Here is a 14,384-nt window from a genome sequence, read left to right as displayed (position 1 = left end):
CTATACATCTCTAAGTGCCAAAAACTCTTCACATAATGAAGACCCAAACAAATATTACTGACAAAAGCTTAAGCCACTTTCAGTCTAAGAACTTAACTGATAGAAAAATTTAAGGCTTAGTAAGAATGTAAAAACCAATAGATAGATATGCAGACAAACAGCAAAGTAAAAAGGGCATGAGTCTATACTTCCAGAGAATAGAGTAGGAAAAGGGAAAAAGTAACTTTACAGTGGTGAAATCTGGCAAACACTTATCTTAAATAAGTGAAGGTTAACATCAATAGTGATGTCACATGGATATCATGTACCCCCAATATAATGTGATGACAAAAGCATTACGCCTCCGTGTTATTCTTTGCAAAAACTCATTTGTCCAGTCTAGTCACGAGAATAGCATCAGACAAACCTAAGTTGGGAGACATTCTGCGGGATATCTAGCCAGTATTCTTCAAAAATGTCAAGGTCATAAAAAGCAAGGCAAGACTGACAAACTCATATACCAGAGAGACTGAAAACATGACAACTAAATGCAACGTGATACCCTAGATTGGATCCGGTGACAGAAAGGAAAAACTGGTGAAACCCAAATAAAGTCTGGAGTTAATAATGCACCAATGTTGGTTTTTTAGTTTTGACAGATGTACCATGGTAATGTAATATGTTAAAAAGGGAAAATAGCGAAGGGGAATGGAAAACTGTGCTCTCTGCAACTTTTCTATAAATCTAAAATCACTCTAAAATTTAAAGTTCATTAGGAAAAAAAAAAAAAAGAGCATGACTCTAGAAGGCTCAGGTTAGCCTGGGTTGTAAGCCAGGAACTGCTGTGCTTAAAGAAGCTAAATTACAGGATCTTGTCAAACTCTAAATCTACAAAAATCATGAGCATAGGCTCATTCACCAAATACTAGATTCCTAGATTTACAGGCCTTTTCTTTAAAATAAAAAGCAGTAGTTTCAGCCCTAATAAAACAAAGAACTATTTCACAGAATAGGACTATACACTTGCAGAACTTACCCCACAAAGAGAATAAACTTTAACATAATTATCAGTCACTTCCCTTGGTTCACTGGCAGTAGCATAATTTTAGATACATTTCTAGTTTTCAAATCATAACAGAAAAATTTGGCCCTTTGACTGGGCACGGTGGCTCACACCTGTAATCCCAGCACTTTGGGAGGCTAAGGCAGGTGGATTACCTGAGATCAGGAGTTTGAGACCAGCCTGGCCAACACGGCGAAACCCCATCTCTACAAAAAATACAAAAATTAGCCAGGCGTGGTGGCGGGCACCTGTAATCCCAGCTACTCAGGAGGCTGAGGCACAAGAACAGATTGAACCTGGGAGGTGGAGGTTGCAGTGAGCCGAAATCACACTACCATACTCCAGCCTGGGTGACAGACTCTCAAAAAAAAAAGAAAAGAAAGAAAAAGAAAAATTTGCTCCTTTTACAAAATGTCGCCTTAATGCTCCATCAGAGACTTTCTACAAAGCCAAATGGGCCAGAAGTTAAACTCGGAAATATATTTCCAATATCCTTACAATCTAGTCAGATAATTCATCAATGAGTAAACAGAATACTGATACACAATCATAGATATTTTAAAAATCCAGATTTGAGGGGGTAGATACGATTTTTTAAATCTATTTTTGTGTATGTACATACATATATACATTATACATTCCACGTACACAAAACTCTCTGAAGTCATTTTAGTTGTGGCCAGAATACCCATGGTCATGCCAAGGCCTAACTTTTACAAATTTACTTTTTAAAAAAAAAACCAAAAAACTAAAAGATATTCTAGATTCTGGATTTTTAATTAAACTACTGGGCTTCTGAGAATATGAACAAGCATTTACATTTGAAAAGAAACAAGGGCCATTCATCAAAGCTTCACATGGCAACAGAAGTTATACAAGTTAGAATCTTTAACTTCATTTATTCTAACTAAAAAGATAAACCAACCAAAAATCTCATTTATGCTATAAAATAAAAGAAACGGGTTAAGAATTTTAAAAGTAAGTCTAAACATAAAGACTCAAGTTCAATCAAGTTTTGGTTAATTACTGAAATAAGTTACTCTTTTAAAAAATCTATACTGAAATTCAACACACCAAGTTAGAGTCCTCTCTTTAACTTCATTTTCATTTTTTCCCATTCAAAAAAATAAACACAAAGCAGACACGGGGTCTTTAAAACAAACAAACAAAAAGCATTTAACCCAAGGGGAAATGGGCAAGAATTTTAAAGGTAAGTCTTGAACAAAAAGATTCCTATGTTCAAGTCAGTTTTGATTATCTAGTAAAATAAGACCTAAACTTGTATTATACTTCAACAAACCAAAATCCTGGCAGAGTATAAACTGCCATAGGCCAAAAGGACTGATCATATAAATAAGAACATTATATTTTATTACTTAGGAGGATAATTTAAAATGTTCAGATCTTAGCTACGTCACTACTGCAAAAGTATTTTTTAAATTACTTCAATTTTCAAGGAAGAATGATATCAGCTCTCAAAATTCAGTTTTGTAAAATATTGATGCTTGTAAATAAATAAAAACAAATCAATGACTTGCAGTTGTAGTTACACAGGCTATCTTGCAGTAATTATAATTTTTAAAAAGAGTACAGATTATGTTGCTCTATTTATTAAAGTAAAAGGATAAAGAAAGATTTATCAGACAAATTCTAACCAAAAGAATACTAGTTATTAATATTGAACAAAACTGGAAGAAAAATACCAAAACCAAAAGAAATAAATTAACTGAGCAAAATCTAGAATTTGAGTCACAAAAAATGTTCTAAGGTCTTCTGGAATTAGAACATGAGGGGGGGCCAGGCACAGTGGCTCAAGCCTGTAATCCCAGCACTTTTGGAGGCCGAGGCGGGCAGATCACGAGGTCAGGAGATCAAGACCATCCTGGCAAACACGGTGAAACCCCGTCTCTACTAAAAATACAAAAAAAATTAGCCAGGCGTGGTGGCGGGCGCCTGTAGTCCCAGCTACTCAGGAGGCTGAGGCAGGAGAATGGCGTGAACCTGGGAGGCGGAGCTTGCAGTGAGCTGAGATCGCGCCACTGCACTCCAGCCTGGGCGACAAAGTGAGACTCCATCTCAAAAAAAAAAAAAAAATTAAAACTAAAAAAAAGAACATGATGGGGAAGAAAATAAGTAAAAATAATCTAAAGGACTCATTTTGCTAGAGTAATGGTTGAAAATCTTGTTTTCAACATAGGAGAAATAAGTACTAGTACAGGAAAAGGGGCACAGGGTGCGAATCCCCTACCCAAAATGCTTGGGACCAGAAGTGTTTTGGATTTTTTCGGATTTTGGAATATTATCTTTTTTTTTTTTTTTTTTTTCAGATTTTGGAATATTATCCTATCTTGGGGATGGGACCCAAGTCTAAACATGAAATTCATTTATGTTTCATATAAACTTTATACACATAATCTAAGATAATTTTATACAATCTTTTTAATAATTTTGTGCATGAAACAAAAGTTTTGACTGCAACTTATCACATGAGACCAGGAGTGGAATTTTCCACTTTGTGGGTCATGTCAGTACTCAAAAGTTTCAGATTTTGAAGCATTTCAAATTTTGGATTTTCAGATTAGGGATGCTCAACCTGTATTAACTATATTAATGAAACAAGACATTATAACAAAATTTCCACATTAACTGGGAGGTGGGATAAGGGAATGAATCACAAGTTGATAATAAGCAACAGTAAGAAACAGAGAAAATAAAAATGTAAAATAAATAGGTAAAGAAGGGAAAATCAAATCAATGTAAGTGCTATTATCTTAAAAACTATCCAATTAGGTAAAGCATTAAAATACAGAAATCTGCCATTTTCAAGAGACATACACAACAAACATAAGAAATATCAGGTAATTCAAAAAAAGAGGGAACAGGAGAAGCAGTATTAAAATCACACAAGCTAGAGTTTAAAACTAGGAAAAAATTCTGAAGAATATGGATACAGGGAGAAAGCAAATGTGACAAAATGGTTAACAAGTAAATCTAGGAGAAGATAAAGGGGTGTCTACTATTTAAAACAAAATTCAAGGTAGTAATTTCCTACAAATGTATTTATTATTCAAAAATTATTCTTTTAATAAAGCTTTTTATTAAAAAAAAAAAAAAGGCCAGTTACCTGGGAATAGGCTCCAGGCATATAAGATAAATTGTGTTTATTCATTTACCTTAGCATACACTACCGTTTATCAAATGATGACACTACTATTCCCCATCTACTCTAACTATATTTTTGTCTTGGGCCTGAAGAGGTGGCTCATGCCTGTAATCCCAGCACTTTGGGAGGCCGAGGCGAGTGGATCACCTATTATCAGGAGCTCGAGACCAGTCTGGCAAACATGGCGAAACCCTGTCTCTACTAAAAATATAAAAATTAGCCGGGGGTGGTGGTGCATGCCTGTAATCCCAGCTCCTCAGGAGGCTGAGGTGGAAGAATCACTTGAATCCAGGAGGCCGAGGCTGCAGTGAGCCGAGATCCCGCCACTGCACTCCAGCCTGAGTGACAGAGTGAGACTCCGTCTAAAAAAAAAAAAAATTTGTCTTTATGAGAAAAAAAATCCCTCATTACATCGTACCAGGCAAAGATTTTGCACCAATGTTCTTACCACAAAAACCATTTATGAGAAGTTTATGTGTAGGGTTTGACGATGTTTCAAAGTATATCATCACCGAAATCTCTTCAGTACGGCCCCATTCCCAAAAGCATCCCACAAACAATGGCTCAACCCCTGAAATGCGACTGAGATAACTTTTGTCACCACCGCGAGGGAGTATCCTTTACCATTTCCCAACTATTATTCAAATTAAAATTAAAAAGATTAGGTACCTGTGAACAAGAATTCAAGTCACTTTAAGTTTCTCTTTCTGCATTTTTAAAATGTGGTAATATGTATTCTGCCTATTTCATTTGGCTCTTGTGGAAAATGAGGAAAATTTAAGGAAGGGCCAAAAACAAAAGAAAAATAAGGACAAAGAGAAACTAAATAATCAATACATTTGAGGCTGGGTGCAGTGGCTCACGCCTGTAATCCCAGCACTTTGGGAGGCTGAGGCGGGAGGATCACCTGAGGTCAGGAGTTCAAGAGCAGCCTGGCCAACATGGTGAAACCCTGTCTCTACTAAAAATACAAAAATTAGCCAGATGTGGTGGTGCACTTCTGTAATCCCAGCTACTTGGGAGGCTGAGGCGGGAGAATCGTCGAACTTGGGAGGCGGTGGTTGCAGTGAGCCAAGATTGCGCCACTGCACTCCATACTGGGCGACAGAGCAAGACTCTGTCTCAAAAATAAAAATAATAAAATAAAATAAAATAAATTTGATATAATGAATTTATAAAACTCTAATATCCTCCAAACAGAAATACTGCCATATCCATGGAATATATGTAAAAGCAGGTCATAAACTTGGCAACAAAGAAAGCCTTAACTAATTTTTTTAATTAGACATTTTATAGACTATATTTTTCTAGTTATAATCCAATCAAGTTGAAAGTATACATCAAAGTAACAAAAACCAACCAAACTTAACCACTTTAAAATTAGGAAACATATTCCTAACCAGATAATAAAACTAAAAATTATCTAAAAAGCTGTATAAAGGAGAAAACTTTGAACCAATATCTATGGAATCCCACTAAACCTGTATTCAAGGGTGAATATATCCTTTAAATGATTTCAATATTAAAGATAAAGAGAACTGAAGAAACAATACTCATCTCCGAGAAATTTAAAATAAAAAGAATAAGAAAATATAACAGGGAATTAAATGTTAAACATCATTAAATTAAAAGTCAAAATATAATAGAAAGGATAAGTAAATTCAAAAGATGGTTCTTCTATCAGATCAATAAACTAGACAAAATCAGATTAAGTAAAAATACAAGTGGGAGTACTCCCAAGACTTGGAGTGAGTAAAGAGAACAACCACGAAAGAGAGTATCACAAATTTGTAGCAACAAGTTTGAAAGTAAAAGAAATTAGTAATTCCTTACCAAAATAAAAAGAGAAAATCTGAGAGTAAAAGGAAAATTAGAAATTTACCACTGATGAATTCACAGCAAAGTTTTATCAAACCTTTAAGGAAGAGGTGAATACAACCATATTTGGAATTAACTATTCAATTACTAAGATGGCATGTCTTCAGATAAAATGTCAAAACTTTTCTGCCTTCATAAATGAAGTGAAACTCAAGTGTTATTCATGTTTCCTTTAAATGAAATAAAAGGAAATGTGAAATTTGGGAGATACATTTGAAGCAAAATTATTCCATATTAGAAGCAGGTACTAAGATACCTGGTCAGGTTGTGATACAAAAGATACTATCTTTACAGTAATTATACAAAGTATACATTCCTATGTACCTTAAAGCCAAATAAAATGAAGATGGCAGAACACACATTTTCTGTTATCCATTTGTTTAGAAAATAAATATAAATTCTATATAAGAATGTTCAACCAGCCGGGCACAGTGGTTCATGCCTGTAATCCCAGCACTTTGGGAGGCTGAGGTGGGCAGATCACTTGAGGTCAGGAGTTCAAGACCAGCCTGGCCAACATGGCAAAACCCCATCTCTTCAAAAGATACCAAAATTAGCTGGGCGTGGTGGCATGTGCCTGCAATCCCAGATACTTGGGAGGCTGAGGCGTGAGAATTACTTGAACCTGGGAGGTAGAGGTTGTGGTGAGCCAAGATCGTGCCACTGCACTCCAGCCTGGGTGACAGAGTGAGACTCTGTCTCAAAAAGAAAAAAAAAAAAGTTCACCCAATAATCTGATGAGAATATAGTTTTCCTCTAAGGATAAACTAAAAGAGGAAATTTGCACATGAGAAAATCATTAAGATAATGAAGATGTTAAGAGCATTAGATTACTTACAACTGCAAACTCATCTCTGTCAAGCATTCCATCATGGTCAATATCACTCAACTCCCAAACCTTAAAAAGAGAATAATTGAAAAAAGATTAATGTTCTTTCAGTTCACGTTCTACTCGAGGGCAAGAAAAGAAAGTTTATGAGCTAGGAATGGTGGCTCATGCCCATATGGCCTCCCAGCACTTTGAGAGGCCAAGGCAGGAGGATCACTTGAGCCCAGGAGTTTGAGACAGCCTAGGAAACATAACGAGATCCCATCTCTACAAAAGATAAAAATAAAAAATTAGCTGGGCATGGTGGCATGCACCTGTAGGCCAAGCTACTCAGGAGGCTGAGGTAGGAGGATCCCTTAAGCCCAGGAGATCAAGGCTGCAGTGCACTATGATATGCCACTGCACTCCAGCCTGGGCAACGGAGCTAGACATTGTTTCTTAAAAAAAAAAAAAAAGTGTACTGTTGAGAGTTAAAAATGGAGATAAGCAAGTGTCTGGTTATAATTGCCTTGAAAGGAGTTTGGGCTTTATTCTAAGTGCAATGGAAAGCTACTAAAAAGTTAGGTTTAAGTAATAAAATAACAACAGTGTATTTATAGTTTAGAAATTTCACACTGATCACACAGGGGAGAAATAATTAGTGGGAAACAATACTAAAAAATGGCATTTAAATAAATATTTATTGAGCATCTAAAATCTATATAACATTGATCCAGTAGTAGTAATAATATGGTGGTATGGTGGTTGTCATCATCATAGCAGCTAGCATTCAAAGAGTATGTAGCAATCATGGTAATAGGCAGGACTTAACATTCATTATCACATTCAATCACTACAATTCTATAAGCTGGGAATTATGTCCCCTTTAAAGATTAGAAAACTGAGACATGGCTTTCTAATGACTTGCCCAAGGTCACACAGCTAAGAAGTGGTGCAGCCAGGATTTGACCCTATGTAATCTGCTGAAGCAGGTAATTAAAGAAAGGGCAGCCGGGTGCTGGTGGCTCACACTGTAATCTCAACACTTTGGGAGGCTGAAGCGGGTGGATCACCTGAGGTCAGGAGTTCAAGACCAGCCTCAACAACATGGAGAAACCCCATCTCTACTAAAAATATAAAAATCAGCTGGGCGTGGTGGCACACGCCTGTAATCCCAGCCACTCAGGAGACTGAGGCAGGAGAATTGCTTGAACCCGGGAGGCGGAGGTTGTGGTGAGCCAAGATTGCGCCATTGCACTCCAGCCTGGGTAACAAATGCTAAAATCCATCTCAAAAAAATAAAAAAATAAAAATAAAGAAAGGGCAAGAGGTTTAAAGAGAGTAGATAAGATTTGAAATATGAAGAGGATTATGGAGAAATCACTATGGAAACAGCACAAGAGTGACTGGCAGTACGGAGAAGCCCAGCTGAAGCTGGTGATGATAAATTTACAGTGACAGCAATCTTACTACACCTGCTCAGTAGTCCACATGCACCACAGAGAAGGCAGATAATTTACTTCATGTTTTTTCCATCAGGCAGGAGAGATAGAAAAATAACATGGCAAAGGCGGCTAAGGATAGATATGAAGCTGTAGACCAAAAGACAGGGAATAAAGTTTTACTTTTACAGGAGGAAAAGAATTCATGGCGATGGATATTGGGGATAGTTGCATAATAATGTAAATGTAGTTAATACCACTGAATTGTACACTTAACATTGGTTAAGATGTTAAATTTCATGATATGTATATTTATCACAGTAAAAAAATTGAAAAAAAGAGGAAAAGTAAAAAAGTCAGATTTTTTTTTTTTTGAGACAGTCTTGCTTGTCGCCCAGGCTGGAGTGTAGTGGTGCGATCTCGGCTCACTGCAACCACTGCCTCCTGCGTTCACGCGATTCTTCTGCCTCAGCCTCCTGAGTAGCTGGGACCACAGACTGCACACCACCACACCCGGCTAATTTTTGTATTTTTAGTAGAGATGGGGTTTCACCATACTGGCCAGACTGGTCTCGAACTCCTGACCTCGTGATCCACCCGCCTCAGCCTCCGAAAGTGCTGGGATTATAGGCGTGAGCCACCATGCCCAGCCAAGAAGTCAGATTTAAAGGTCTTAGTAAAACCAGTCAAAGAATTAGTCTTGCTAGTTTCTGGAAAAGAGCTCTATAAAGACAGGAAGTACAAGTTAGAGAGCAGAATTTATTATTTCAGAGATAAAACTATTCCTTACAACAAGACACCATGATACAGCCACAGAGTAAGTGGCAGACATAAAATACTGATGGTCTCTAGAAATTAACTCAAGCAAATAGGAGGTCAAGAGTGTACAGCACAAACTAAAAAAGGACCTACTTAAGGGGCTTACATATGTAATTCATTTCAACCACTCATTTTTACAGGGAATAACCAAATACAGAAATATGCTGGCAATAATTTTATACATTAAGTCAGAAAAAAAATCCTATAATGATACAACTTTAAAATAAGATTTGTATATTTTTAACAAAGAGTTATACATGCTCCTGGTATAATAGATATAAAATTAAAATACATAAAAATTACATTTCGGAGTAAATAATATCTTACTCTTCCAAGGATATCCACAGGTAACTTAGAGTTGAGCAACACTGGTTTCACTTTATCACCAGACAGAAATCCATTCACTGGGCTTAAACTATCAAATATTGCATCATATTTGGCCTTATCTTCAGGCTACAATAAAAAACAAAATCACAAGTTAAATAATAGAGAAAAGGATTTAACTGCAGTTATAAAAATCAAGTCCTTAAAGAATAGACTCATCCTGGCTAACATGGTGAAACCCCGTCTCTACTAAAAATATAAAAAATTAGCCGGGCGTGGTAGCGGGCGCCTGTAGTCCCAGCTACTCGGGAGGCTGAGGCAGGAGAATGGCGTGAACCCGGGAGGCGGAGCTTGCAGTGAGCCGAGATCGAGCCACTGCACTCCAGCCTGGGCGACAGAGCGAGACTCCGTCTCAAAAAAAAAAAAAAAAAAAAAAAAAAAAAAAAAAAAAAAAAGAATAGACTACATATATTTTTAAACTATCATTTAAAAAACATTTTTCACTTTCATCAAAATATAATATTCATTGTAAAGATACGCAAGAAAAAAATACATAGGAAATAATAATTTCAAAGTGACTTTACCCAAGAGTCTGGTGTTGCCCATTCTTTTTGTAGCTGGAACACCATCTTTATTTTCCAACTATTGGGTTAGAATCAAAATATTTCAGAGGTAGAAGGGCTTTGAAGAACATCTAGTCCAACCCTCTCACTTAAATAGACCCAGAGCAAAAAAGTAACTTTTATAAGAACACACAGCTAATTAGTGACATTCCATGACTCTCTAAAGATGGTATGAGGTGCAGTTCAAATAAATAATTTTTTTTTTTTTTTGAGACGGAGTCTTGCACTGTCGCCCAGGCTGGAGTGCAGTGGCACAATCTCAGCTCACTGTAGCCTCCACCTCCCGGGTTCAAGCGATTCTCCTGCCTCAGCCTCCCGAGTAGCTGGGATTACAGGCGCCTGCCACCACACCCAGCTAATTTTCTTGTACTTTTAGTAGACACGGGGTTTCACTATGTTGGCCAGGCTGGTCTCGAACTCCTGACCTCATGATCTGCCCGCCTCACCCTCCCAAAGTGCTGGGATTACAGGCATGAGCCACAAATAAATTTTTAAAAATAAAATAATTACTACAGGAATAAACATCAAGATTTCTCCATTTTTCCCAAAGCAATATTTCTTTTTCTTGTCAATAACAAGATATCTCCTAAATTTTTAAAAGTTATTAGTGTAACATGAAAAACTATTGTTCATTATTTGCCCAGTCAAGGCCATATTCCCACACTTTTAAAACTTAGTGCCCAGTCCACAGCATGCAAAGACATACAAATAAAAATGGTTTTCAAAAAAACTGTACACATTTATCAAAGCTCATTTGATCTGCTATAGTCTAAGCATTTTTAAATTACAAGTTTTATAGTACAATATGATGTGGCTCTGAAAAACTATAATGCAAAATACCTATTTCTAAAAAGATTTCATAAAGAATTGTTTTAGAGTCATCTAGAAAATACATAGTTAACCAGAATTTTCAAGTAAGAGATAATACCAGTGGGGTAAACTATCTTTTAATCAAATATTTTAGTTAATACAAGATTATAACATCACCATTTTTCTTTACATTATAACAGATATACAAGTAGACCAATACTGTCACAAAACAACTGACAGAGCCGAAAGATCCCTCAGAAACACCAGTAACAGCTTCTCCCCTACCTTTCCCTAAACATGTATGAAAGTCTAATGAAGATAGCAATATATTTCAGAGGTAGAGAGAGAGTAGATAGGAAGCAATGAAGGGGTGAGAGAATAGTTACAAAGTTTACTTACTTTTACAGCCCATGGGAGCTCAGCTGCAGAGGTTCCACTGATTAGCAAAGGACTACTGGTATCATGCTATAGAAGAAAGTAAAGCACAACAAGAGTTGAAATTCTCACATCAAGAAGCAATGAAGAAAAAATGGTTTTTGGATTTAAATATATTCATACAAAATGCTGGATCTCAATGCACACAGGACACTATTTTACATTTACTAGACCATCTAAATAACAATGAAACAAAGTGATTATAATACCATATTTTTACTGTACCTTTTCTGGTTTTTGTTTTGTTTTGTTTTTGAGATGGAGTCTTGCTCTGTCGCCCAGGCTGGAGTGCAGTGGCATGATTTCGGCTCACTGCAACCTCCATCTCCTGGGTTCAAGCAATTCTCCTGCCTCAGCCTCCGAGTAGCTGGGATTACAGGAATGCACCACGACACCCAGCTAATTTTTGTATTTTTAGTTGAGATGGGATTTCACCATGTTAAGCAATGCATGACTGTAATGCACGTAGGCAACAAATCCCTAAATTAACCTTCTGACTACATGCCTAAACATAAAAGTGCAGAAATTCTCTAAACTTAAGAAATTAAATTATTAGTATGCAGACCAAAAACTTCTAAAATGTTGAGTTTAAAAACAAGCAACTAGTTACTGGGGAGGATCACTTGAGCCCAGTTCAAGGTGACAGTGAGCTATGATCGCAGCACTGTATTCCAGCCTGGGCAACAGAATGAGGCCATCTCTTAAAATTTAAAAAAACAAAAAACAAGAGGAGCCATAAAATATCTGGGGGAAAAAAGGAGTGAGGTGGGGAGGACTAGCATACTAGATTTAAAAAACATGTCACCAAATATGATAATTAAAACAATGTAACATCAGCATATGGTATGGATAAATAGATCAATAGGTAAGAACAAAAAAAATCGAGTAAGCAATCAAAATACATATGAGAATTTAGCACACAACTGAGATGGCATTTCAAAGGGAATGAAGAGACAGGAAGTGAAGGATGGATTATTTAATAAACTGTATTGACTATACTTTCTGTAGGGTAGCCATCTTGAAAAAATATAAAGTTGAATCTAGGCTAGGTGTGGTGGCTCACGTCTGTAATCCCAGAACTTTGGGAGGTCAAGGTGGGCAGATTACCTGAGGTCAGGAGTTCAAGACCAGCCTGGCCAACATGGTGAAAAACCATCTCTACCCCCAAAAAAAAAATTTAGCCGGATGTGGTGGTGGGTGCCTGTAATCCCAGCTACTCAGGAGGCTAAGGCAGGAGAATCGCTTGAACCTAGGGGGTGGAGGTTGCAGAGAGCTGAGATTGCACCACTACACTCCAGCCTGGTTGACAAGAGCGAAACTCCCTCTCAAAAAAATAAATAAATAAATAAAAATAAAATCTGTACTCACATCCTAGATCAATACTAACTTAAATGTAAAAAATAAAAAAAAAATTTAACCTGACAATTTATTTACACAAAAGACAATAATAAGCCAGGCTCAGTAGTACATGCCAATTGTCCCAGCTATTTGGGAGGCTAAGGCAGAAGTATCACTTGTGCCCAGGAATTCAAGGCTAGCCTTGGCAACATAGCAAGATTCTGTCTCTTCAAAAACAATAAGACAAATGACAAAATAGGAAAAAAAGACTTGCAACTCATACAAAGAGTTAATGTCCTAATAATTAAAGAGGCCCTAAAATTCAATAAGTAAAAGAGCAACAACCAAGAAAAATGGGCAAAAGCTATAAACAGACATTCACATAAAGGTAATGTAAACATAAGCAAAGCTTATAAGAAAGCTATTCTTATTAGCACAAGAAAAGCTATTCAACCTCACTCCATAAAGCCAAAAGGATAAATTTAAAATTACATACTGTCACCTATCAAACCGCAAAGATCTAAAAGTTTAACCAAAGTATGCTAGCCAAAGTGTACAGAAACAGGCACTCAAACAATTGCTGGAGGGAGGGTGAACTAGTACAACCACTATGGAAAGCAAGTTGACAAAATACATAGAAATTACAAAGGCAAAAACTTTTGAACAGCATTTCTACTTTTGGAAATTAACACATATAAATACATTCCTGCACATGCAAAATAACATATGTCCAAGTTTATTATTCATTGCAGCATTTTTTTATAATGAAAGATTCAAAACAAACTAAAAGCCTATCAATAGAAAGTTAATTATCATAAACATAAGCAAAGAAATACTACACAGCTATAAAAAACAAAGTGGAAGCTTCTATGTAATGATATATAAATACCTCTAAAACTTAATAAGCTACTTATAAAAGGTATAGAATTATGTGTATAGCAGGAGTCCCCAATCCCCGGGCCACAAACTGGTACCCGTCCATGGCCTGTTAGGAACTGAGCTGTATAGCAGGAGGTGAGCAGCTGGCAGGCAAGCATTATGGCCTGAGCTCCAACTTTTGCCAGATCAGCGGCGGCATTAGATTCTCATGGGAGCACGAACCCTATCATGAACTGCGCATGTGAGGGATCTAGGCTGCATGCTACTTATAAGAATCTAATGCCTGATGATGTGGAACAGTTTCGTTCTGAAACCATCCATCCCTCCCAGGTCCATGGAAAAAGTGTCTTCCATGAAACCGGTCCCTGGTGCCAAAAAGGTTGGGGACCATTAATATATAGCATGCTACAATTAAAGTAAAATAAGAAAATAAGTATTTATATATATATATATATTTTTAAGACAGGGTCTTAAACCATCAACCAAGCTGGAGAGCAACGGTGTGATCACGGCTCATTGCAGCCTTGAGCTCCCAGGCTCAAATGATCCTCCCATCTCAGCCTCCCAAGTAGCTGGGACCAGACATGCACACCAACACACTCGGCTAAATTTTAGATTTTTTTGTAGAGATGGGGGTCTCGCTTTGTTTCCCAGCCAGTCTTGAACTCCTGGGTTCAAGTGATCCTCCCACTTCTGCCTCCCAAAGTGTTGGGATTACAGGCGTGAGCCACCTCACCCAGCCTATAGTTTCTTACATATACATATATAATCACTCTGGAAGGATACACAAGAAATTAACTAAAAACAGCAGGAGCCAGTAGGG

The 14,384-nt window shown here is 37.0% G+C and overlaps 1 protein-coding gene across 18 annotated transcripts in view; it reads right to left on the bottom strand.

Moving 5' to 3' along the window:
* The window catches only part of EPS15 (epidermal growth factor receptor pathway substrate 15), a 167,753-nt gene that overhangs the window by 98,385 nt on the left and 54,984 nt on the right, over nucleotides 1-14,384 (bottom strand). For all 18 annotated transcript variants that reach the window (XM_009457686.5, XM_009457692.5, XM_009457667.5 and 15 more), the window contains 3 exons: nucleotides 11,309-11,374; nucleotides 9,480-9,605; nucleotides 6,922-6,981 (listed from right to left, as the gene is read on the bottom strand). In XM_009457686.5, coding sequence (XP_009455961.1) covers nucleotides 6,922-6,981; nucleotides 9,480-9,605; nucleotides 11,309-11,374 — 252 coding nt within the window. The remainder of the gene's footprint in view (nucleotides 1-6,921; nucleotides 6,982-9,479; nucleotides 9,606-11,308; nucleotides 11,375-14,384) is intronic.

Source organism: Pan troglodytes, chromosome 1 (genome assembly GCF_028858775.2).
Source record: "Pan troglodytes isolate AG18354 chromosome 1, NHGRI_mPanTro3-v2.0_pri, whole genome shotgun sequence".
Taxonomy (NCBI): Eukaryota; Metazoa; Chordata; class Mammalia; order Primates; family Hominidae; genus Pan; species Pan troglodytes.
The sequence above is the reverse complement of the archived record's forward strand: the minus strand, read 5'-3'. Positions and strand labels throughout refer to the sequence as shown.